General features: G+C 36.3%; 1 protein-coding gene across 1 annotated transcript in view; it reads left to right on the top strand.

Moving 5' to 3' along the window:
• Positions 1-24,637, top strand: part of LOC138702155 (transmembrane protease serine 9-like) — a 117,701-nt gene that overhangs the window by 79,246 nt on the left and 13,818 nt on the right. The window contains exons 15-17 of the mRNA XM_069829762.1: positions 6,063-6,161; positions 11,820-11,993; positions 23,827-23,948. Of these exons, the coding sequence (XP_069685863.1) occupies positions 6,063-6,161; positions 11,820-11,993; positions 23,827-23,948 (395 nt within the window). The remainder of the gene's footprint in view (positions 1-6,062; positions 6,162-11,819; positions 11,994-23,826; positions 23,949-24,637) is intronic.

Below are 24,637 nucleotides of genomic sequence, written 5' to 3'. Positions count from 1 at the left end.
TGCCGGTCCCCAGCCCGGATGAGGGAAAAGGAGTGTACACATGATTATATTTAAATACTTACTCATTACAGGTTAATTAAAACCTGCTACGAAACCATGTTCTCCTCTGAAAAACCGGAGTGTTGTGAGATGATGATGTCTGTGTTGAACCAAGTTCTTTTACAGTAGAGAGCCGTAAAGTGAAAGAACCAACGTTTTCTGAAAAGAGTCACGTTACCCGAGGGAGGGGCACCCTTGCCGTGCCGTTACGTTGATGAGTATATGCCGTACCGAGCAGTTCGAAAGACAGACTTAGTGGATGTAAGGTTCAAGATAACTTGCAATCATAGTAAAGAACAGCGTCAGTCAGGGTCCAGGGTTCCCGATTCGGATGACCAGCCATCCTCATTTTGAGGCATTTCGGGATATTTCAAATGTACCACGTAGGACACAATCTGGCCCACTTTTTCTTGCCCAGCATTATTTACTTGTTTTTGTGAACATTGCCTTCATTTTAGTTTCAGACATACAGCTTCAAGAGTCACTCTGGCTTTCACGTGTTGAAGGAATCAGGACACAGGCATTGATCAGTGAATAAAGTTTTGCTTCTCTTGATTTGGACCTTTAGGCCTATTTATTATTATTGTCATTATTTTGAGGCCCCTGATGATCCAAGGTGGCCACCCAGTTTGATCATGCATTTAAACGGTACCGCTTACTCCCAATCCCAAGAATTAGTTCGTTAAAATTTTATTTTGTTAAGTTTTGATTCATTTAATATTTAATTATTTTATTGGAATTTTGGAACAAGTTGTGACTGAATGAGAGGTGACAACTGATTCCACGTGTATTCAATTCTGCGATGCTATAGATCAGCGGTCGTCAGCACAGAACACCCTGGTTCTAGCGTCTGTTACCCGCGGAGAACACAGTGCACCATGGTGCACTCAGCTGCTATAGTCATGTCGCTGTTATTTCCGGCGTGACTCCTCCTCTTTGCTTACGTCTTATGAAGTGAAACGTCTATAAAGTCTAAGTAGGTAGTATCGTTCGCCATTTTTGTTCTTTCGTTGCCGAGTTACCAGACGAGGAATCTATTTGCCGCACCGGTAAACATTATCATGTCGTATCTCCTATGATAATAAATCAAACGCACTGTAATTCAGCAAATAATTGAGCGGCAAATAACGTTCTCGTGTGCTTTCTGCGAACGCCAACAAAAGAGCCAAAATGGCGGGCGATTATATTAAGAATTTATCGAGTCTTACGAAGTTCATTACATCATCAGCAGCGAATCATAAGACGCACACGTTTAAATGTAGCCGACCTGCCGGAAATAAGAGCGACGGGACTCTACCTCTTCCTGATGCACCACTGGGCACATGGGATGGCTCCGCTTACCCTTTGCAAATTTCAGCGAGTGCTGACGACCATTGCTATAGATGTTAAGCATTTATTAGTGCAGTACAGAAAATACAGTCCAACCTGGTTAATTCGAAGTTCAAGAGATCGTTAAAATAATCGAATTATCCAAGATTTAAAAAAATATGTAATATGCAAGTTTCAATTCTTGGGTCGGCGGAAAAAGGCACATAAGTAAAACAAAAGTCGATTTTTCTGTTGTATCTAATCACATAAGTCAAGTATTTTTTTCTAATTTTTGAAATAATAAAATTTCTTGTTTATTAAATTGAAAAGGGTCTTACTTTTACCAACATACATGCATTTCATTATTGAACTTACATTCAGTTAAGAGTAAATTAAAAAAAAAAAGTATCTCCTGAAAAATTCATTTTTTTTTTACTTAAGTGCCATCTCCCGCCGACCAAAGAATTGTTTTCTTGCTTTCTATGCCAGAGGCATTTTGATTTGCCTACACCAACTTTTTCGAGATAAACGGTTCAAAACAACCAACTAAATTTATGAAGACTATAAGGGAATTGTTCACCTCTCCTCTTGTATAAAAATTCAATGCAATAATAGAAGAAATGAAACTATTTATTCAAAATTTTGCACAATATCACCAAAGTACAGGACATTCAATTTACAAAAATTAAAACTCGATACTTTTGTTTGTTTCGTGTTAACATTTATTTTAGTCTCTGATTCATTCAAAATTCTTCCAGTTTATTTAATAGCGATCGTAAAATTGATTCACTCTCATTTTGTTGGCCTCTAAATAGGACCTTAATTCCTGGATGTGGCCCATGGTCTGGCCGATTGTAGGCAATGGTTTCTCGGGATATTCTGACCTATCTTTTTTTTTAGTTGGTTATTTAACGACGCTGTATCAACTATGAGGTTATTTAGCGTCGAGATTGGTGATAGCGGTAACGAGATGGTATTTGGCGAGATGAGGCCGAGGATTCGCCATAGATTACCTGGCATTCACTTTACGGTTGGGGAAAACCTCGGAAAAAAAACCAACCAGGTAATCAGCTCAAGTGGGGATCGAACCCGCGCCCGAGCGCAACTTCAGACTGGCAGGCAAGCGCCTTAACCGACTGAGCCACGCCGGTGGCTCCTTTCTTCTCCATGATAAGATACGGCTACAGTTTGCTCGCGCTATATTGTAGACTGACATTCATAATTTAGGAACTGAATTTCGTTGAATTTCACTTCGAATTGCCGAAAAAATTTGCATTACAAACAATTTTGTTACATCGCATTTTATAGGAGGAAGACCGCGCGAAATGTTCGAATCAGTCACGATTTCAAATTAACAACGTTGGAATTATACAAGTTGGACTGTAGTGCCCCTGGATAATTATAAAAAACATGTTACCTGTATTCGAAATGTCCCTCCGCCTCAGATGTGTTATGCAGGTCTTCGTTTTATTTCAATATATCCATTTAGTGCTGCACTGTACGGAATCATCGTCTTAGTTTACGATTGCCTTCAAGTTATTGAATAATTGCAGGAAAGACGTTGGAATTGTGAACCCATAGGTAAAATAAAGAATCATTATAAATCGTAAATTTGCTCTCTCATCATGGTTGCTATGTTACATACTGATCAATTCTTGCTGTCTATCATGGTTGCTATGTTACTTACTGATCAATTCTTGCTGCCTATCATGGTTGCTATGTTACAGATCAATTCTTGCTAATTGTTATTGACAATGACAAAAGCCTTTCAATTCCAGAAGCGAACGTGGAAATTTTAAAATGTTATTTGTGCGAGATCCTGCGTATTTCCTTGTTTTCCGCACAGAACCAATACGCGGTAAGTGTGAAATACCACATTCAGTATTCCCAACGTAACACACATAACAATTTCCCTCTTCTTACCGCTTAAGCGCGACATTCATTTTACTGCTTTAGGCTTTTAACATATTATTTTTAGAGACGTTTAACATAGTAATAATTATAAATTGGAAACTTACCACTGCAATTTCACCTAAATTCCAATGTTAATTATTGTTTTTAAATATTTGCAAAAATTAAGTAAAGTCTACTATTCCACGAAACTTATTGCATTCCTGATACAAGTAACATTAAGGAAGCCGTGAAAAAATCAACAAGATTGCAGATGCCGATGTTATTACTGCAATATGTTATATAAATAATATTGTTAAAATATTAAAATGAAAAATAAATCATTACATAACCTTACCGTTTGTTTTAACTTCGCATTTATAGACTGGGGGAAAAAAAGACAGACGTATATGACAGCCTGCTAGAGTATAGTAAACACAGAAAACATTTTATAGCAACAATGTTGAAGAAAGATATTTTGGTTTTCCGAAGTTGCCGTCATTAAACAGAAACCAACATGGAGATTTCATTGCAACTAATTAGAAATTCGTCTTTCAGGTATGTAATAAACGATCTTCGCACAAAATAATGTACAATACACGAGCGGTATGTTTGTTTTCATGTTCTCGGAAATTAAAAAAGCTCAACTACGTTTCGCTTTTTCATTCTTTTCCTCGACCATGAAAACGTCAACATACCGCTCTTGTAACGTATATTACTAATGAATGCAGATTTTTTTTATTTTCCAACTAAACCCCTGCCTATGCCTAACAAATTTTGACGATTATGATTGTCACAGTAATGATAATATCGAAAATGATGATAATAATAATAATAATAATAATAATAATAATAAATCCATTTTGAATCTTTCGTACACTACTTTTAACACTTTAATATAAATAATTGATTAAATGGCGATCTTACTCGTGTTAATTGTGTAAGCATGTGCGGCTTACAGGTGTTTCGGTGCTTCTTCACACCATCCTCAGAGCCTACTAGATCTCGGCGTCATCTCGAACTTCGCTGCCTGTTTCAGAACACACACACTATTTGACACCACATTTCAACACTTTTCAACAATCGAACGCACCCACACAACAGGCAGCGAAGTTCGACATGACGCCGAGATATAGTAGGCTCTGAGGATGGTGTGAAGAAGCACCGAAACACCTGTAAGCCGCACATGCTTACACAATTAACACGAGTAAGATCGCCATTTAATCAATTATTTAAATAATTAATAATAATGTCTGCTCTAAAATAGCTATAAGTTGGAATTTGTAAAACAGTTATATTACTGGTTGTTCTCTATGGTTGTGAAACTTGGAATTTCACTTTGAGAGAGGAACAGAGGTTAAGGGTGTTTGAGAATAAGGCGTTTAGAAAAATATTTGGGGCTGAGAGGGATGAAGTTACAGGAGAATGGAGAAAGTTACACAACGCAGAACTGCACGCATTGTATTCTTCACCTGACATAATTAGGAACATTAAACCGAGACTTTTGAGATGGGCAGGCCATGTAGCACGTATGGGCGAATCCAGAAATGCATATAGAGTGTTAGTTGAAAGGCCCGAGGGAAAAGACCTTTTGGAAGGCTGAGACGTAGATGGGAAGATAATATTAAAATGGATTTGAGGGAGGTGGGATATGATGATAGAGACTGGATTAATCTTGCTCAGGATAGGGACCAATGGCGGGCTTATGTGAGGGTGGCAATGAACCTCCGGGTTCCTTAAAAGCCAGTAAGTAAGTAAGTAATAATGTCTGCTCTCAAAAAAGCTGAAAGTTAGAATTTATAAAACAGTTATATTACTGGTTGTTCTCTATGGTTATGAAACTTGGAATTTCACTTTGAGAGAGAAACAGAGATTAGGGGTGTTTGAGAATAAGGTACTTAGAAAAATTTTGGGGCTAAGAGGGATGAAGTTACAGGAGAATGGAGAAAGTTACACAACGCAGAACTGCACGCATTGTATTCTTCACCTGACATAATTAGGAACATTAAATCCAGACGTTTGAGATGGGCAGGGCATGTAGCACGTATGGGGGAATCCAGAAATGCATATAGATTGTTAGTTGGGAGGCCAGAGGGAAAAAGACCTTTTGGAAGGCCGAGACGTAGATGGAAGGGTAATATTAAAATGGATTTGAGGGAGGTGGGATATGATGATAGAGAATGGATTAATCTTGCTCAGGAAGAGACTGATGGCGGGCTTATGTGAGGGCGGCAATGAACCTCTGGGTTCCTTAAAAGTCATTTGTGAGGAAGTAATAATAATAATGATGGTGGTGGTGGTGGTTCAATTTATGCCTTGCCATGATGCAAAAGAAAAATAAAGCAGCTGAAGTTCTAATTTAAAAAAGTTCTATCAAATTAACATGCAAAAATGAAATTGTTGCGTTATATTAGGTTCATAGAGCATTCGTGCACTAAGCGAAGGGTCCCGGGATCGATACCCGACCCTGGAACAAGTTTTCCCTTGAAATTATTCAAGCCTGCTTCACAGGGAGCTTCTATCTGAAAGTCAGATTTTTATAATACATTCGTTACTGGAGGTACGTTAACAGAAAGCCACAATTTAAGTCATACAGAATTGTGTGCACTCAAAGTTGGGTTTCTGGCGTCTTGTGAGCCCATTTGAGTCTTGTGGATATGAAGGGAAGAATTGTGACGGTGTCGTGTATAGTTCCTGGGGTAGCTCAGTTGGTAGAGCATTCGTGCGCTGAGCGAAGGGTTCTGGGATCGATACCCGACCCCGGAACAATTTTTCCCTTGAAATTATTCAGGTTAGATGTGAGTTTGTGATATTTTTGTCTACAGGCACTGCACCGAGCACCAAGACACCACCTTCCTCATTGCCTCCAGAAGTGAGCGAAAGAGTTGAAGAAGAAGATGAGGAGGAACCAGCAACAGAATCAGGTATGGAAAGTTAGGAACTCCTTCTTTGATATATGAGGTGTCTCTGTTTAATATGTTTATAAATCTAGCTTGACATAGGGGCCTCGTTCCTTTTGAAAGCACTTCACACTCTCCTTTGGACCTCGCACACTTATTCCAACTTTTGTCCACACCTGTGGCATGGATGAATATATAATAGGATGCGAAACTTACCGAGTTTCCCGTAACACATACTAGAGGCGCTGTTTTAGAAAATGATCTTGCTGCCACCTTTTAGAGGGAGGGGCGTTATTACATCTAGCAGCGCACCAAGTAGCGAAAAGAGTAATTACTCCATGCATTTAGCAGCGCACCTGGTGACGAAAATATTAAACTGTGCAGAAAGTATTCCCTCGCACCCTCATCGTTATTCAAAACTAACCCAATTTAAAATAAAACATTTACATTTTTATTCATCACAGCAGCTTCTACTGAAAATTCTTACCGGAGCCAACAGGAAGATAAAAGATACGATCTATTTTACACTACCCAATTAAAATATAACCAGATCCGTCGGATCCCGGCCAACTAATCACTCATAACGAGTGCACCTCGGCATATGTTTGGACTTCAGTCCTACGTTCATAGACATCTATGACGTTGTGCAGAGTTCGGCCACTAGAGGGAACCCAAGAGTTGGAACTTAATCTGAGACGATTCTGTCCGACGCCGGGGTGGGTATACGATGTGGCTTAGTGGATAAAGCATAAGCACGTAGAGCTGAAAACCCGGGTTCAAATCCCGGTGCCGGAGAGAATTTTCTCCATTCCATTACTCTTTCATTGTAAGATGACGCAGAATATCTGCATGGAAATATCATATGTACTTGAGTACATTAAAATAATATATATGATATGGTGATTTAAGACCGCTTATTCCGTCGGATCCCGGCCAACTAGTCACTTATAACGAGTGCACCTCAGCACATGTGTGGACTTCAGTCCTACGTTCATAGACATCTATGACGTAGTGCAGAGGGCGGCCACTAGTGGGAACCCAAGAGTTGGAACTTAATCTGAGATGATTCTGTCTGACGCCTGGGTGGGTATCCAGTGTGGCTTAGTGGATAAAGCATCAGCATGTAGAGCTGAAAACCCAGGTTCAAATCCTGGCGCCGGAGAGAATTTGCTCCGTTCCATTACTCTTTCATTGTAAAACAAATAAAGCAAAAGGTTAGATAATTGGGATTGTATTCATTGGGTATTTATTGTACAGCGCAATTGAAAAGTCTGCAAGAACTACTTAGTTCAATTTATTATATTACTATTACTTTACAATACATTCAACAACACTATTTTTACAACATCCATAAAACATCACTGTTTAACATGCACTGCTTATACACACGTAGAATCACTTTATGTTCACTTATTAGCAAGTTTCTCATCACGGCTCCTCGTCGAGCCCTCGAGCAATATCTCGAACGGATAAATAGAGGACTCTGGGTAATGTACCCCCACACGTAATTCTCATGTTCACCACCTATGACGTTGGGCACTGATCATCTTATTTCAGTCGCCCACTGCCAGATGGTGCTGACCGCAGTTTTGCATCCTATTATATATTTATCCATGCCTGTGGAGTAAAGGCTAGCGCTTTAATCCATTGTGGCAACGCTGCATTGCCACATGCTTCACGCAGTCCCTGAAAGCATTCTTGTGCACTACGACCTCCTGCCATTTCAATTTCTATCCAGGAATGTTGTTTAGTTTTGTAAACATGGTCTTAGGGTGCTCGCACTATCCCTATGAAAGTCAACATTCTACACACTGCAGTAGATTGACAGAGTACTGTCGCCGCTGGCTGCACTAACTCATCTAACAGTCCTTGTTCATGTCCACACAGCTGGCAGCTCTCGAACGCACTGTCGTCATGTGACAGTAGTGTTGCCATAACTTTTTATCCAACCTATGTATGTAGCCATTTTCTCACAGGATAATTTAAATGTAGGTAGGTATCTAATGATCTTGGTTTAGCAGTCGAGTTATTTTATCTCTTTCTTCCCAGTATTTAAGACTTGTATTTTGTTGAAGTGCTTCACTGTGTGTTAAATCAGTGTTCCGCAACCGGTGTGCCTCCACAAGGTGAAAGGTATGACGCGAAATTTTACCTATTATTGTAAGAAATTAATCAAATTAATTAAAATTAAATTCCTCTTTCTGCTGACACAATTAACCGCCCAGTTAGTGACATGGCCAATGACATCCAAGACATTATGAAGGATAAAATAAAGAGCAGTCAGAAGTTCTCACTTCAGATCAACGAGTCCACCAATATTAGCGGTCAAGCACAACTTCTTTCCTACATTCGGTACATTGATGGAGATGTAATTGCAATTTTTTTTGTGCAAACTGCATGAGCGAGCAACCGGTGAAGAAATGTTTCGTACATCTAATGAATATGTGGTCCGTAATGAATTAACATGAGAGGATTGCATTCGTGTTTTAGAGATGGAGACGCTTCTATTACAGGGCGAGTGAAAGAATTCATGGCTAAAGTACGTGAAGTAGGCCTGTATCCTAACATACAGGCGACGATTGTCTCATTCACCGCGAAGCCATTGTTTTGCCATCTCCTCTGAAAATTGTGATGGACGAAGTAGTAAAAGTCGTGAACTTCATCAAATCGCGGTCCCTAAATACGCGGCTTTTTTCTGTTTTGTGTCAGGAAATGGGATCAGAGCACACTGCACTCCTCCTATGTAAGAACATTGAAATTAGAACTTCTCGATGTGCCTTTGGAAATATTTTGGTTGTCAATAAAGAGTGAATACCCGGCTGTCTCTGAGATGACAGTTAATTTGTTATTGCCATTTTCAACTACATAATATGTGTGAACTGGGCTTCTTATCATTAACCGAAATTAAAACATTAAAGAGGGAGCGACTCATCTTCATTGATGAAGAAATTAGGCTTGCACTGTCAACGATTCTACCACGGATCAGCTACTTGTGTGCAACTAAGCAGCAGTGGCGTAGCGTCAATGTAAGCTAAAAAGCTTAGCTTCCCCAGTTAATAATAATTTCATAATAAACCTGCAGTTTATGGAGAAAATTATTTATTAATTTTAATAGAATTTATATTTACGCGTTAAATATTGTGATGCGGCAGCTCAGGATTATTTGTGATGCAGCAGTAAACAAGAAGCCTGCACACACCAGCTTCCAAGCAGACCGGTTTCTTCTGTGTAATCCACCCCGCAGATTTTCCATCCCTTTTAAACTACCCTAGTCGCAAGGCTCGAAAAGAAGCTAGCTTTAACATTTAAAATAAGTAGTTTCCGAGTTATCCCTATTCGTCAGTTGTGTTCAGTTGAAGTGTTAGTGTGCATTGTGGCTGATATAATAAATAATGAGCGAAATAACAGTTCCTGACACTAATTTACTTGAGTTTTTTTAGGACAATTGTATTATCAAGACTGACTGACGAACAAAAGTGTGATTTAAAAAAAAAGACCGACTCTCTTGCTGTCAATGAAGGACACAACCAAAAGACAGACGCATACTTAAGTAATGATACTAATACTGTGATTTCTCTAAGTATGACAGGGAGTGAGCTAATGTTATACGTATACGTGTCTATTTGTTAGAGATATGTGTAAACCGTGAAATCATATTTTACTACGTATCATTTGAGGCCATGCCTTATTGGTGTTACTTACGATGTTCCAACCAATCTTCGACTGCTGACTTGACATTGACTACTATTTATTTTAAGACTGTATTTTTGTAATACGTTTTCTCATATTGCATGAAAGACAACTTCAGTTAGCTTCCCCTGCTCAAAATTTCATGCTACGCCACTGCTAAGCAGGCCCAAGTATCACATTGGAAGTATGAGTAGAGTTATTTACTTCAATATTAGTACACTAGAACCCCGATTATCCGTCACCCTATTAACCGATTGGCGGATTATCCTACTGTCGTTCTCTCACTTTATTTTTGCTACAGAAATATATGAAGTAGGTACTGCACATTATATTAGTACGTTTTTTCTAGAGAGAGTTATTACAAGCATTTACCCTTACACAATATGGTCTATTGTTAGAGTTGTAAGCTTACTTTATAGACCCCCATAACTTACATATAAAATGTCTTCTACGGGTATGAAAAGAAATCGTGTTGTGTTAAGTATAGAAAAAAAAAGTGCAAATCAATGAGTGGTTTGGGGAAAGAGAAACTGTGGTTCACCTCGCATCAGAATACGATACTGGAGTTACAAGTGTGTGCAAATTAATAAAAATTAAGGATAAAGTGTGTAAAGTTTGTAACTTTACAACAACTTATCTTTCAACAGATGGCCATTACAATGAGTTTCGTTGATCCTTAAAAACCCGCCGTTGACGGCAAGACTTAAATTAATGAACATCTGATTCTCTACCTAACGTGTTAAATACAAGATCATGGAGGAAAATAGGAAAGTGTCAGTATTATTCACTAAATTTACGAAAATCTTTTATGGTACGGATTATCCGATTTAGATTAACCGTTCGGTCCACCCCCTTCATTACCACGGATAATAGAGGTTCTACTGTAATAGAAATGTGCATTTTATACAGTGAATTGAAGTTCATAAATTGGTAATAAATGCAAGAGTCGATTTTTGTTTTATAACAACAACAACCCAATGGGAATTTTCTGTAGTATTTAATATTTGGATATTATAATTATTTTTAATTTTATTTTTAATAACTTGTTTTGTTGATTACTATGAAAAGTTGTAGTTATATTTTTGTTCAATTTTTTTAGTGCCTTTCTTTGCTAAAATGTCGGCTCTCTCATTTCTGCTTAAGGGGAGAGGATGGTATTTTTTTTAACTTTTTCCCTATTTGGTGTAAAATATTAATTTTTTGTATGTAGAGAGCTCATAGCTGTGGCAACTCAACCAAATAAAAATATTTTGAAAAAAAAAAATTATTTGGGGGCCCAAATTTGAAAAAAAAAATATCCCCAATGAAGGATTGTACTAAAATCGATATATCTAAACCGTTTTTAAAGATAGATTCAAACAGTTTTTTGCAATGTATTTGCAAAAGCATGTTCTACAAACTGTCTATAACAGAATTTTGATATTAGTCCCTACGTTTGTAAAATAAACAATTAAAATTTAATAACATTTTCTGATTTCCTTTCTTGCAAACAAACGGACGTATTTGTAAAATGAAATCAATTAACAAAATTCTGTTTTAGAGAAAAGTTTCCTAATAGTCTAAAGAATGTGTGTTCTAAATTTCATGCATGTATCTTTAATAGTTCAGAAATTATATCCACTTTTGTCTGGCAATGTAGCAAAAAAAAAAAATGAAGTTACTGGAAACCGATAAAAGCGGGCGTGTGATTTAAAAATCGATAGCGCAGGAAGTTTGAAAATGACGTCTCAAGATGCGATAAGGGCATAAATATCCACAAAATGTTATGCAATGCATTCCACACATATCACAGAGTATTTTAAAGATTTTTTTTTTAATTTAATACTCATTTTTCATGAAAAAATACTATCCTCTTCCCGTAACTACTGGTACTTTTTTTTTATCATTCCTCAGTATCATGTTGTCTATATAACCCTTGCTTAGAAATGTTGGATGTAGAATTACCACCGAATACAGATAGGCTACTATGATCGTATTCCATGTGTGTGGCAGATGGAAGTGCCCAGTGTGGACTGGTGTCTGTACAGCCTGCGCCCCTCGTCAGCCACGGACAAAATACAGCAAGGGGGCAGTTCCCGTGGCATGCAGCCCTGTACCAGTCCAAAGACTTGAACCCAGTCTACAAATGTGGAGGATCATTAATCGGTCCTAAGACAATTCTTACAGGTAAGTGTCTCTCTTCAACACAGCAGAGAGAAAGTGGTCAATCAACACGTTACAAGAACTTTTTTCTAGTGCATGGATTTTCATGTAATTTTTAGAATTTATTCCATATGAAAATATAGAGGTATGATCAAAATTTCATTAAATTTGGTTCAGCCACCGGCGTAGCTCGGTTGGTTAAGGCGCTTACCTGCCGATCTGGAATTGCTCTCGAGCGCAGGTTCGATTCCCGCTTGGGCTGATTACCTGGTTGGGTTTTTTTCCCCCGAGGTTTTCCCCAACTGTAAGGCAAATGTCGGGTAATGTATGGCGAATCCTCGGCCTCATCTCGCCAAATATCATAGTTTGTCAGTCTTGAACATTGTAATTGGGCTTTGCCTGTTATGTTCAATAACAAATACATAAATAAATAATAGTACATTATGCAACGAGCCTATAATGATAGTAATTAAGACGCGAGTATGTTTGTTTATGAAACGAGCGCAAGCGAGTTTCATAATTTTCATACGAGCGTCTTAATTATCAGTATAGGCAAGTTTCATACGACTTTTTATGCTCGACCATATTTCTAACTTGAAATTATTCAGAAGTATTCATTTTATTCGTATCTGACTCAAGAGGAGAAGTGACCTTGTGCATAGCTCGTAAATTGTGAGATGTGCGCAGACGCGAAAGTATTGATTTTTTTCCGAGGAACAAAAATGTCATTGACCTAGAAATAATCTAGAGAATAACATGAACTAATTTTGATATAACCTGGAAATTGATTTAGAATTGAAAAACGAAATGACAAATTGAATTTATTTGAATATTATTTACAATTAACGCTAATTATTATAGTAACAGAACATAACCTTCTGCGACAGTAGTGGATTTCCAGCCTCCGTGACGTTTCCTTCGTCTTTCAATTGCATATCCGAGAATAATCGAAAACCTGAAATTTAATGCATAGGTGTACTTTAATGACATGCATTAAAAAGGACTGCTACGAGGTGTATAATTACTACATTTCGGCATGGTCGAGCATAAAATAAATAAATCGCTCTCACCAGTTCCATCGACAGTGAATAACCTCGTAGTTGATACAGCGTCGTTAAATAATCAAGTAAAAAAAATTGGTTCAATACTTTTGAAGAAAAGAGTTAAATTTATGTTCACGTAAATTTAGAAAACCAACTATTTTACTCAATTTATATTTTTATTCTAGTTTCTTTATATTATTTCAAAGAAAACATATAGGTATGAAAAAGTATATTTATATCCCTTTGCTCTCTGGTTAGAGTTGTGCGTCAATTAAATCACAGTCACAATGTGCTGTACATTTTTATACTAAGAAAATGTTGCATATGATGAAATGAGACATAAAAGCAGTGTACAATAAAAAATAAACAATTATTCTCAAAAAACAAACACAAAATCTCCAGTGTGCAATAACATGCCTACAAAGTATTGACAGGTTAAATTGATTTCACGTTTAAAACATTGATACCAATTAATTGTACAATACAGTAGTGAAATAATATAGCTTAATGTACCTCCACATAAGTAAACCTTCTAGAGAGCCGTTCTGAAACACTTCGCCGATGTTGTATCATTCAATTTTTCAGTACAGAACTGAAGAAATAAGTTTTTTTTAAATTTAAAAGTCATGTTGAGTTCAGATAAGTTTGTGAAATAAAAACTACTGAGTGTTCATTTCAAAGTGTGTCATGACATCACTGTTGTGAGTCAGCGATTTGAAACGAGTTTCAGCTTTTATATCAGAGAAGTTGCCTATTAATCAAGGTGTTCAATCTGAACTTGAGAACGTGTACGGTATAACTTGAACGTCGTAGCAACAGATGGCGGCCTGTACGGTCTGTGTGCTACCATAACCTCTTTCGAACTGTGTTTTGCACGGACAAGTCGTATGCAGGGTAATTGTTATCGTCAGTTGCGTACGGCAACATTCCTCAATACAAATCAAATGCTCCGTGTCTATGTTGACCATCGAAGTTAATGTCAACAAATACGTAAGTAATCGTCTTAACCCTCTCCCCATATCCCGACAGTAAGAAAAAAACCACATCAGTACATGTTTCCAAACAGTTCACATTCCTGCCATTACCGGCGTTACCGTACATATCAGTAAGTACTCTTCAGAATGAACGCCGTACTTGCTATGCAACTTCTCTGACACATAGGTAATACACCTCAGCAGAAGTGTAGGAAGATTGAATTCTCTAGGCTCATCAACTAGTCACATGACGGCATACAGCGAGCCATGACACACTTTGAACTGAACACCCAGTAATTTATATGATATGAAGAAATAAGGATTGTATTGAGTAATGCACAGCTGATTCAGAGATCTTGGCCCCTGTAAAAAGTAAGTAGACAGACTAAGAGCGAGTTACTCATCACTACTGGCGGGCTGGGTCACACAGGTCAGGCCGCGCAGTCAGAACACCTAACACTTCCTTCTTATCATGTCGCAGTACACTCTGTCTTAAAACACAATATTCTTCCACACGTCCCGTTACTAACCACTACATCTGTTGACTAAACAATGTCATGATGACTTATATTTTCTTGACATGAGTGACCCTCAGCTTCTAGCATAGATATAATTTTCATTCTCCCTCTTCCCTCTTCCCCTCCTATGCACACTTGTCATTAAATTTCTTTCTTATGACGCAACACATAGCTTGCTCACTAGCCAAACAACCAAGGACAGGGGCCAATAACGTTGAATCGAGCTATACAGTACTAGGGGTGTATTCGATCTTCAATTACGTCAACATTATGAACTAGACATAAGGAAGGATGCACAGTGGCAGTTCGTCAATAAGAGCACGTGAACACCTTGTTTCCATTCATGCACGACTAGTTTTATTATTTAGTACCGTATTGACGTAGTGGGGATTATAATATCAGAATCGAGTATTTAAACGTCCCGCAGCTTGCATAAACTTCTTATATAAACTTGGCAACATGCGTTCACGTACAAGCTGTGCTCTTTTCAAGAAGGTTACAGGAATTTCACGCATGCGCGGAAGAAAATTGTTTTTCGTTAGCCGCTTATGACTCGTCAAGCATTAAGTGAATAGTGAATCCATCCTACAGATGTCAGGTGCATCGATGCCTATCGTTCACGTGCTATATCTCGAGGAGGAAATTTAATAGTCTGTATTTTAGCCTGTAGGTGTCAGGATTTCTCACTATCGGAATGTTTACTTTATGTGGATGTGTGTACAGTGGTGCTACGAGAGTGTAGTTTGTGAATTACTATACTTCAGTGTCAGCATAATAGCATAGTTTGGCTTTCAAACACGTACTGGCTGAATGTGATGGTGGTATGAATTTAAGTATCTGTATGGTGGTGTATATTATTTAAGAATAATATTTACTGGCATGTATTTATAGTAATCAATCTATGCATGGGATTACAGTACTGGTATAGGCTATAGTGTATCAGTGTGTTGTGAATCGAAATATATTACTGGACACACGCTTTTGTAAATAACGGCACTGTGGTATGTATTAATTTCTAACAAACGTAAACAATGAACTCTGTTCAAGCAATTTTGAACAGTAAAAAACTGGATAAATTGGCTTACCAGGGAAAATTGGAAATAAAAAGACTGGGTTTCATTATTATTATTATTATTATTATTATTATTATTATTATTATTATTATTATTATTGAATTTATATACGGTTTTTTTCGATAGTGAAACATTGGAATCATGACATTTCATACTAGGCTAAACGAACGATTTCAAATTCTCTTCGGTTTTGGAACACAAAATTTTGAACACATAATATTTTATCACGAGCCGCCACTGAGGGTATGTCAGACATTGTTTATGTTTACTCTTATCGGTGACATTCAAACAGTCTGTAAAGGAGTCAGTTGTCATTAGAAAGAGCTAATGCAACATTTGCAATACAAAACATAGTTGGTTCCCGTTTTAAAAAATTAAGTTGACTCTAATATCTTGAAAATTATTTCATGTACAAAATACATTACGTGTATCAGATGTCCCTTCGATGTAATTTAACTTTTAATTGCCGATTTGTGTACGAGTATCTTGTATATAAAAATCAATGTGGCTATGTATGTATATATGATATGTATGTACTGTATACAAATCTACACGCTTTGACCAATATTTGTCAAAGTTTCCACATTTAATCTTCATAACCAGGAGAAGAACATAGGCTACATTAAAATCGGACAAATGGACGTTAAATTAATTAAAAAGATAAAAAATAAAAATAAATACTATGAAACATTGGTATATAATATCAAAATGCAATTTTATATAGTCAATTGTTCTTTATTATTGTCTGTTGTATTCAACATCGACTTCCATGAGGCCATGGAAAAATAACACGACATGAAATAACATTGTTGATACATCATGAAGGCCAAAATCTAGACAATCTAGGTTGTGTGACTGTAGCCTGTATATATTTTCGTTTGGTTTTACTTTGTTTATAGTTTGATTTTCTATTATGTTATTCGTATTTCTGGTGGTGTGAAAGAAGGCCTAATGGCCTTAACTACGTGAGAATATTTTTTTTTTTATCCAATGCCACCAGGTTGTCTTTTCGACATTTCTGGTCTTCTCTCCTGGCCGTGGCTTAGTTGTAACCCACTTCTGAGGTTGGGGCGCCTGGAAGGCGGAGTTACATTACCCCGATGATGTAATAGGATGATTATGATAATGTGGTGCCAGGAGAGGTCTTAAATCTAAACTTAACCTAAATTCCAGACCATGGACGAACACAGGAATAATCCCCTTTAAGGAAAAATTCCTGTGCTCTAACTGGGAAATCGAACCCGGGACCTCATGAAGTATAGCCAGAAGCTGTGACCACTACGTGAGAATATAAATAAATAAATAAATAAACAAACAAACAAACAAATAAATAAACAAAAACAAATAAACATATATTAAAAACAGTTGAATGTAAGGCACATGACGAAATGTTTTCTTTTCGATGCCTGATCTACAGGTGATTAAATGAGTTAACCCTGGCAGGCATCTTGCTAAGAAGTTCATTAATTCATGTACGTGAACGCTATAGAAAGATTAATCTTTTAGGGATGAGGAAAGCTTAGTAAAGACAATTCGTTTTGGTTGTCTGTAGTTGGATTTCCGAGATTTCCGAAAAGCCTAACAACCAGTTTAATTAAAAATTGAAGTAGAAAGGAAAACACAGGCAACGACGGGTGATTTCAGCTAGTATATGATATATTTCACACGTATTGGAGGCGAAAGAGTTAAGTGGACCAATCTGTATACTAAAAGGTATATCCTTCCAGAACATTGTACATTAGGGTGGAGTGAAAAAATTAATTTCAGAATTTAAATTCGGCAGGGCTTTCAAAAGTTGTCATTTAATGTCAAATAATCGTGTACGAAATTTTTTGGATTTATTTTAATATTTAGATGCGCCCCAGAGGCTTCGAAAATTTCCTTATAGCTAAAAATAAGAAAGATGAGCTTTTGTTTTATTCTTATTACTTAATTGATTATATTATCTCATTTTTAAGTTTGAGAGAGGATATGGATTAGAGTCATAGCGAGATATTGGAAAGAGGTGAGGGTACCCCAAGTACAAAGAGCACAACAGAATGCCCAATAGGCCTATCTGACACTCCAGCAAAAATATCTGAAAATGTTCTTCCCACCAGTGCTGATGTACTGAGAAACTGTTAACTGTGAGATGGAACATGAAACTTGATATTCATTCAAAAGAACCAGGCATCAGTGATATTTCAGAAATAGTTTCCATCAGTGGCGATTTCTCTTAAGGAGCACAGGAGCATTGCACCACCTCTTCAAATAACACATGTTCTTAAATTTATATCAATGAGCTGCAGTAGACTATGTGAGCGACATAATTCTTTATTATAATACTATGTAAAAATAACACTGTATGTATACTGTTCTTGTTGACGCCTGGGACTTACGTGTACCGCTCGACACGTGCGGCACACTGTTCCATTCGAGCATGCGCAGTAGCACTGTTTCACTGGCAGGCTTTGGAGCATGGTAGGGAGCCAGTACAGTAGGCCTATGCGTAGGAGAGGTTAGGAGCACTTTCAGATGTGTTCTCAAGCTCGTTCCATCATAAAGGTTACAATGAATAGTGTGCAAAATCTTTTAAATGTGTAATTTTCTATAAGACCTTTACACGAAAAGACCAAAATAAAGAAGATACGTAGACCTACACATGAATTAAAATTATAAGTGACGAAGAACAGTAATACAGAAGTGACAACAAAAATTAAACATTCGGACTTACGAAAAATGCAATATGCGACTGCAATATAAAAGACGCTATATTTTGTTTTCCTCGCCTATTGTTCGACGGCGAACATTTATTGACAAAAATAAGTACGTTTTATGAATTTTATTTATTGTTCTGTTTGAATTTAGGACTGTGCGTAGTAACTAAATAATGTAGATTATCGTTCTGCAGTTATGATTGATTTGAAGCACATGAATGAAAGAATTAAAAAACACGATTCTTCAGCTGCACACATCAACAATAATGTTAAATTAGCAGTGTTGGGTCAAACAAACATACATACACAATTGGATTCAATTGGCTTGTTGCACTTCACAATGATAAAGTTATCAAGAACAGATATGTGCGTGCGGTTTTGTGGAGCTTTTGAGTTGGCTTTGAGAGGTCACGAAAACGGAAACTCATCTTTAAACGCTAGTATTTTTCTTGGCCTCATCAATTTCAGTTCTGAATTAGACGCACACTTAAGGAACATTTGGAAAGAGGAATAGTGTTTAAGAGCACATCAAACACTATACAGAACGAAGTCCTTCAAGCCATTTTGATGTATGCCATGATGGGATTTCAAAGAAATAAAAGAAACCTGCTGACTTTTTAGCAGTCAAGGCTGATGAGACGACACACGTATCGAATGCTTGTGAACGTCTGACTGTGTTATAAAACGCAATATAGCGAAAACAATATTATTTACGGTGTGCTGCAATAGAAATTGAACACTTTACTTTGCTATTACTGGACCTACATAGGAAACTGATTAACTGCAATTTCTTGACTAACAAAATTATGTAAATATATACCTACGTAACATATGTTAATAGTTATGTAGTAGTTAGTACCTATAATAATAATAATAATAATAATAATAATAATAATAATAATAATAATAATATAATAATAATAATAATAATAATAATAATAATAATAATAATATAATAATAATAATAATAATAATAATATGATAATCATTATCATAATAAATATTTGTGCACCACCAGGATTATTTATCACCACACGCCACTGGTTTCCGTAGATGTTGAGAAGTTGTGGAGGAAAGCATCTATTCTTCACATTTCTCACAAACGTGTAGTTGAAACATCATTCAATTACACAATAAATACAGAAACATATTGCAACCATTCCAAGATAAAGTGATACGAATTACAAAACTAAAATTGAAAACTACTAATTCACAATTGTTCCATATTGCCTTTTGCAAATGTACAGACTTTTCAAAATGCAAGTGTCCAAAAGACAAGAAGATTCCAAGTAATGAGAGAACTATGGAGAAAATGGTAATTGGTGGTATTGACCTTAAAATGACCAGGCATATTAAGAAGAAAGAGTAACGAAAAGTGAAGGAATAAAGGAGACTGGAGGTGAGTGTCAACAGAATATCCGATAAGTATTGCATCTGAAAGTTCAGGATTAGAAGATGGGGAAGGAAGTAAAAGTAGAATTAAACCAATAACGAGAATAAAGAAAACTCAAATGAGATTGCATCTTCCAAACATGGCAAGGCGTGGCCTTTCACATCGAGCAGCTGCCTCTATTGCTAGTGCTCTTTTGCAAGACATTGGTGTTGGATATGATGGTGAGACAAATAATGTCATCGATCATAGTAAAGTGCACAGAGAAAGGAAGGAGTTTAGACAGGAAGTTATGGAAAGATTTGCTGAAAATTCCCGCCCTCTTAATGGGTTGTACTTCGATGGAAGAAAGGATCTTAAAACAGTTCAAATTAAGAAGGGTTACAAATTCCATGCATCTACTCAATTGGAAGATCGTTAAATACTTGTTCAAGAACCAGATTCAAGATACAGTGGTCACATTACAGTTCCAAGTGGTGAATAAAAAGTTATCTTACAAGAGATTTTATAATTTTTCCATAAACAGAATATTTCCTTAGAAAATCTCAAAGTAATAGGATGTGATGGAACAAATGTAAATACTGGAGTCAAAGGTGGAGTCATACGTCTATTGGAAGTGGAACTAAATCGGCCTTTGCAATGGTTTTTTTGTCTTCTTCATAATAATCACCTGCCCTTAAGACATTTATTTCATAGAATGGATGGTAACACAGTAAACCCAACGTCTCTGCCTGGACCAATTGGGAAAGCAATAAAGAAATGTGAAGATATTCCCCTTATAAAATATAATCGTATAAATGTAGAGAATTTCCCACACATAATTTAAGAAGTAATATCTGATCTAAGTACACATCAGAAATACCTGAATGATTTATGTCAAGTTATATCAACTGATGTCTGTTCCACAGAATTATCGCCAAGGAAGCCAGCACCAATCCTTCATTCCAGATGGTTGACTACACAAGCAGGATATTGAGACTCTATATCAGTAAGAAAAACCTTCTGAGAAACTCATAATACTTGCAACATAGGTTATTAACTAGTCTGGTTTTCTAATACAGTGCTGAATCTAATGAATGAATGGTTCCATGCAAATAAACTAGCACTTAATGTTGATAAAACCAGTGCAGTCAAATTTAGTACACACAATAGTGCTCAGGTTTCCTACAGTATTCGATTAAATGGAACTCATCTCAAAGAATCTATAAGCACAAAGTTTCTTGGTTTAGAATTGGATAATCACTTGAACTGGAAAACGCATATAGAATGTATTACTCGTAAATTGAGCTCTGCCTGTTATGCATTAAGATCCTTATCTACTATTGGTGATATAAACTTACTTAAAATGTCATACTTTGCATATTTTCACTCTGTAATGAAATATGGATTAATATTCTGGGGTAACTCGTCTGAAGCTAAACACGTTTTTGTTTTACAAAAGAAAGCTATAAGAATAATGGCCGGTGTGCATAAAAGGACCTCATGTAAAAATATTTTCCGAAACTTAGAAATCTTGACTTTACCTTGTGAATACATTCTTTCCCTAATGATGCTGTATATTAAGAACCAAGATAAATTCAGTACTAATCAAGACATTCATCATTTTAATACAAGACATAAATCAGATCTTCATCTACCCTCTGTTAGTCTAAGCTGTTTTAAAAAAGGAGTTCGCTATTCATGTATAACAGTCTTCAATGCACTGCCTAATAATCTTAAAGATTTGAAGAACAACGAGAAAAGGTTCAGAAAAGAATTAACCAAATTTCTACATACTCATACCTTCTACACAATTGATGAATTGTTTATGCTTGTGAATTGAATTATTCTACTTAAATGACATGTACAATTTTATATAGCTCAACTAAAATATGTTTTTATATTGACTTAATCTGTTTACTATGTATTGTATTTTTTGTTTAGCATAACTGATGAATTGTATGTACTGTATACGTCAACTGATGAATTGTTTAAGCTTATAAATTGAATTAATCTACTTCATATGAATTGTATAGCTTAACGAAAATAAGTTTGTAAATTGAACTAATTTGATTGTATATGTTTGTATAGTTTGGCTGATGAATTGTATATGTTCTTAAAATGATTACTAGTCTGTGTAGCTCTACTGATGAATTGTATATAGACCTACTGTAAATTGAATGGTAATATGTATAGCTCAACTGATGAATTGTTTATGATTATAAATTGAATTAATCTACTTGATATTAATTACACAAATTTGTATAGCTTAATGAAAGTATGCTACTTTGTATTGTATATATTTGTATAGTTTTGGCCGATGAATTGTATATGCTTTAAATTGAATAGTAATCTATATAGCTCTACTGATAAATTGTTTGTGTTTGTAATTTGAAGTAGTTTGCATGATATGTATTATCAATTTCTGTATATCACAACTGGTTGAATTGTTTATACCTTAAATTTAATTAAATTGTTTTGTATTATAATATAGCTCAACTTATGAATGATCGTTTGCGTTTGTAAATTTAATAATCTGATTGGCTATGTATTGTATACTTTTAGTAGAGCCATCGATGTAGCTCAGTCGGCAGACTCGCTGGGCTGCTGTTCCGGAGCTGCGTTCGGGCTTGGGTTGGATCCCCCTTTGGACTTTGGTTTCTTCCGAGGTTTTCCACAGCCGTGGGACTGAAGCCGGATGGTCTATGGCGAGTCCTTTGCATCAACACCTTTGATTGATTACCCCCTTTGATTTGATTACCTGGTTGGGTTTTTCCGAGGTTTCCCCCACCGAAAAGGCAAATGCCGGGTAATATTTTGGCGAATCCTCGGACCTCATTTCATCTCACTACATCTCGCCAAAATGTAAAAAAAAAAAAAAAAAAAAAATTGTACAACATTGTAAAAATTTTAGAAAATTACTAAATTGTAAAACTATAAAACTTTGTAAAAATTGTAATTGTAATATTGTAAAATGTTGACATGTTCCACATCTTAAAGCTTCATTGCTCATGTAAGATCTATGGAATAAAATAAATGAATGAATGAATGAATCTATTAAAATGAAACCAAAATCAACAGAATGTTTACGTCACCTCTGGAAACTGATAAATCTGTCTCGATATTTACCTAAAGAAATAAAGGCCATTATTGATCCAGTTATTCAGAGAAAGAGATTCTTTACTTATTCTTAAAACATTATTTTATCGATGATAACTGATGAGAGAAGAGACATTCAGCAGCTAGCACTCAGAAGAATTATAGCAGCAAGACATTCTTCGAAATCTTTTACAAGGGTAAGAATGTTCCGTGTTCCAGAAGTGAATTTTTAAGCTAAGTATTACGCCGAACTCATTCACTGGCAAGAAACACAGAGACACGAACCATCAGAACAAAGAATGTAGATAAGAAGAAGAAATATTAGTTGTAATTCATTCATGACAGGAGATGAACATTGACATACTCAAAGTTCCATGTCACACTCGAGTGATTGAGATTTATGTTCACCCTATAACAGAAACATCCAAAAGTGTTTGTGGGGAAGACAGTCGACATGGTTTTGTTCTTGCAGAATTACAATCAAGGTGTCTAATGAAATCATTCAATACAAAGTCTGAATATACTCCTTGAAATTTGGAAAATAAGTTGCAAACATTATACAAATTTGTATCACTAACTAAATATGGTATAATGTATTCACTTATTCATTTGTAATATGCATGTTTGTCCAAGGGCTGTCATAAGTAAATAATTATTTCATTAAAATTGAATTATTATTATTATTTTTTGAAAAGTGGGCATTTTAGCAGTAATTACCGAAATTAGTATTTGTAAGTGAAATGTATGTGCTAGATGTTTAAAATGACTTGAAATATACTTTGAAATAGTAATTTGTAGATTATTATAAAAAATGTTTAACCGTTTGATGTTCCGATATTTGTTCCGTACTTCACAGCGCTTGGGGCGCATCAAAGAATTGAGATAGAAACTTGAGATTTTCAATGAATAATAGCTATATCAATACACAAATTTTGCACACCCTGCCGATTTTAAATTCAACAAAAAAAATTTTCCCTATACTTTTCACTCCACCCTATTGTACATGTGCCCAAAACCTGCATGCTGAAAGTGTCTTTCAGTTTTGTGTACACATGTTAAGGACTGGCATTCTTGTTCATTTTCAGCGGCCCACTGTGCAAGCAAAGGCTCAAGCGTGGTTCGACCAGTAGACCCCGAGATTTTGTTCGTCTACCTGGGGAAGTACCACCTGAACCAGTGGAGTGAAGGTGGCGTGCAAGTCAAACAGGTGAGCGAGCTGAGTCTAATAGACCTAACTTGATTGGCTGGCTTACAAACTGACCGACCAAAAAATTGTCCCCTTAAAATTTTTCCTGTAAATTTTCCACCTGACCAAATTGTTGCTTTCTTTGCTCCTTGCTTACAGCCTCAAGACCTGTACAGTAGCTTCGTGCATTACAGGTCTATGTTTGGTTCAAGTTTGTCGAGTACGGTGAAGTTCGATATTCGTCGATGTCCGGAAAGCATATGGCGGCATATCATATTTGTTTCAGAAAGGGGAAAAATTGCTTAATAAGCAGTGGCGGCTCGTGGGTATTGAATTAAGGGGGGCTGCATACAAAAATAAACCAAGCAACTTTATTTAAAGATTAGTTCCATGCGCCTTATCTTGTAAGTTGTGTTTAAATGAGACAGGCTCATGTTAGTAGATTTACTGGCATTTAAAAGAATCCTGCAGACAAAATTCCTGCACACCGGCGACGCTGATATAACCCCTGCAGTTGCGAGTGTCGTTAAATAAACCATAATTTAATTTTTTATACGCAGATTTGAACCTTAGAAATATCTAACTGGCGATGTTGTAGTTGGTTGTATAATATATCTACATGATACATCAATAAATGAAAAAAATAACTGAGCCAGAAATTGAATTCAGGATCTTCAAGAGTACGCACCAGGGCGCTTGTCTCATTTATT

This window comes from Periplaneta americana, chromosome 6, assembly GCF_040183065.1.
Source record: "Periplaneta americana isolate PAMFEO1 chromosome 6, P.americana_PAMFEO1_priV1, whole genome shotgun sequence".
Taxonomy (NCBI): Eukaryota; Metazoa; Arthropoda; class Insecta; order Blattodea; family Blattidae; genus Periplaneta; species Periplaneta americana.
The sequence above is the reverse complement of the archived record's forward strand: the minus strand, read 5'-3'. Positions and strand labels throughout refer to the sequence as shown.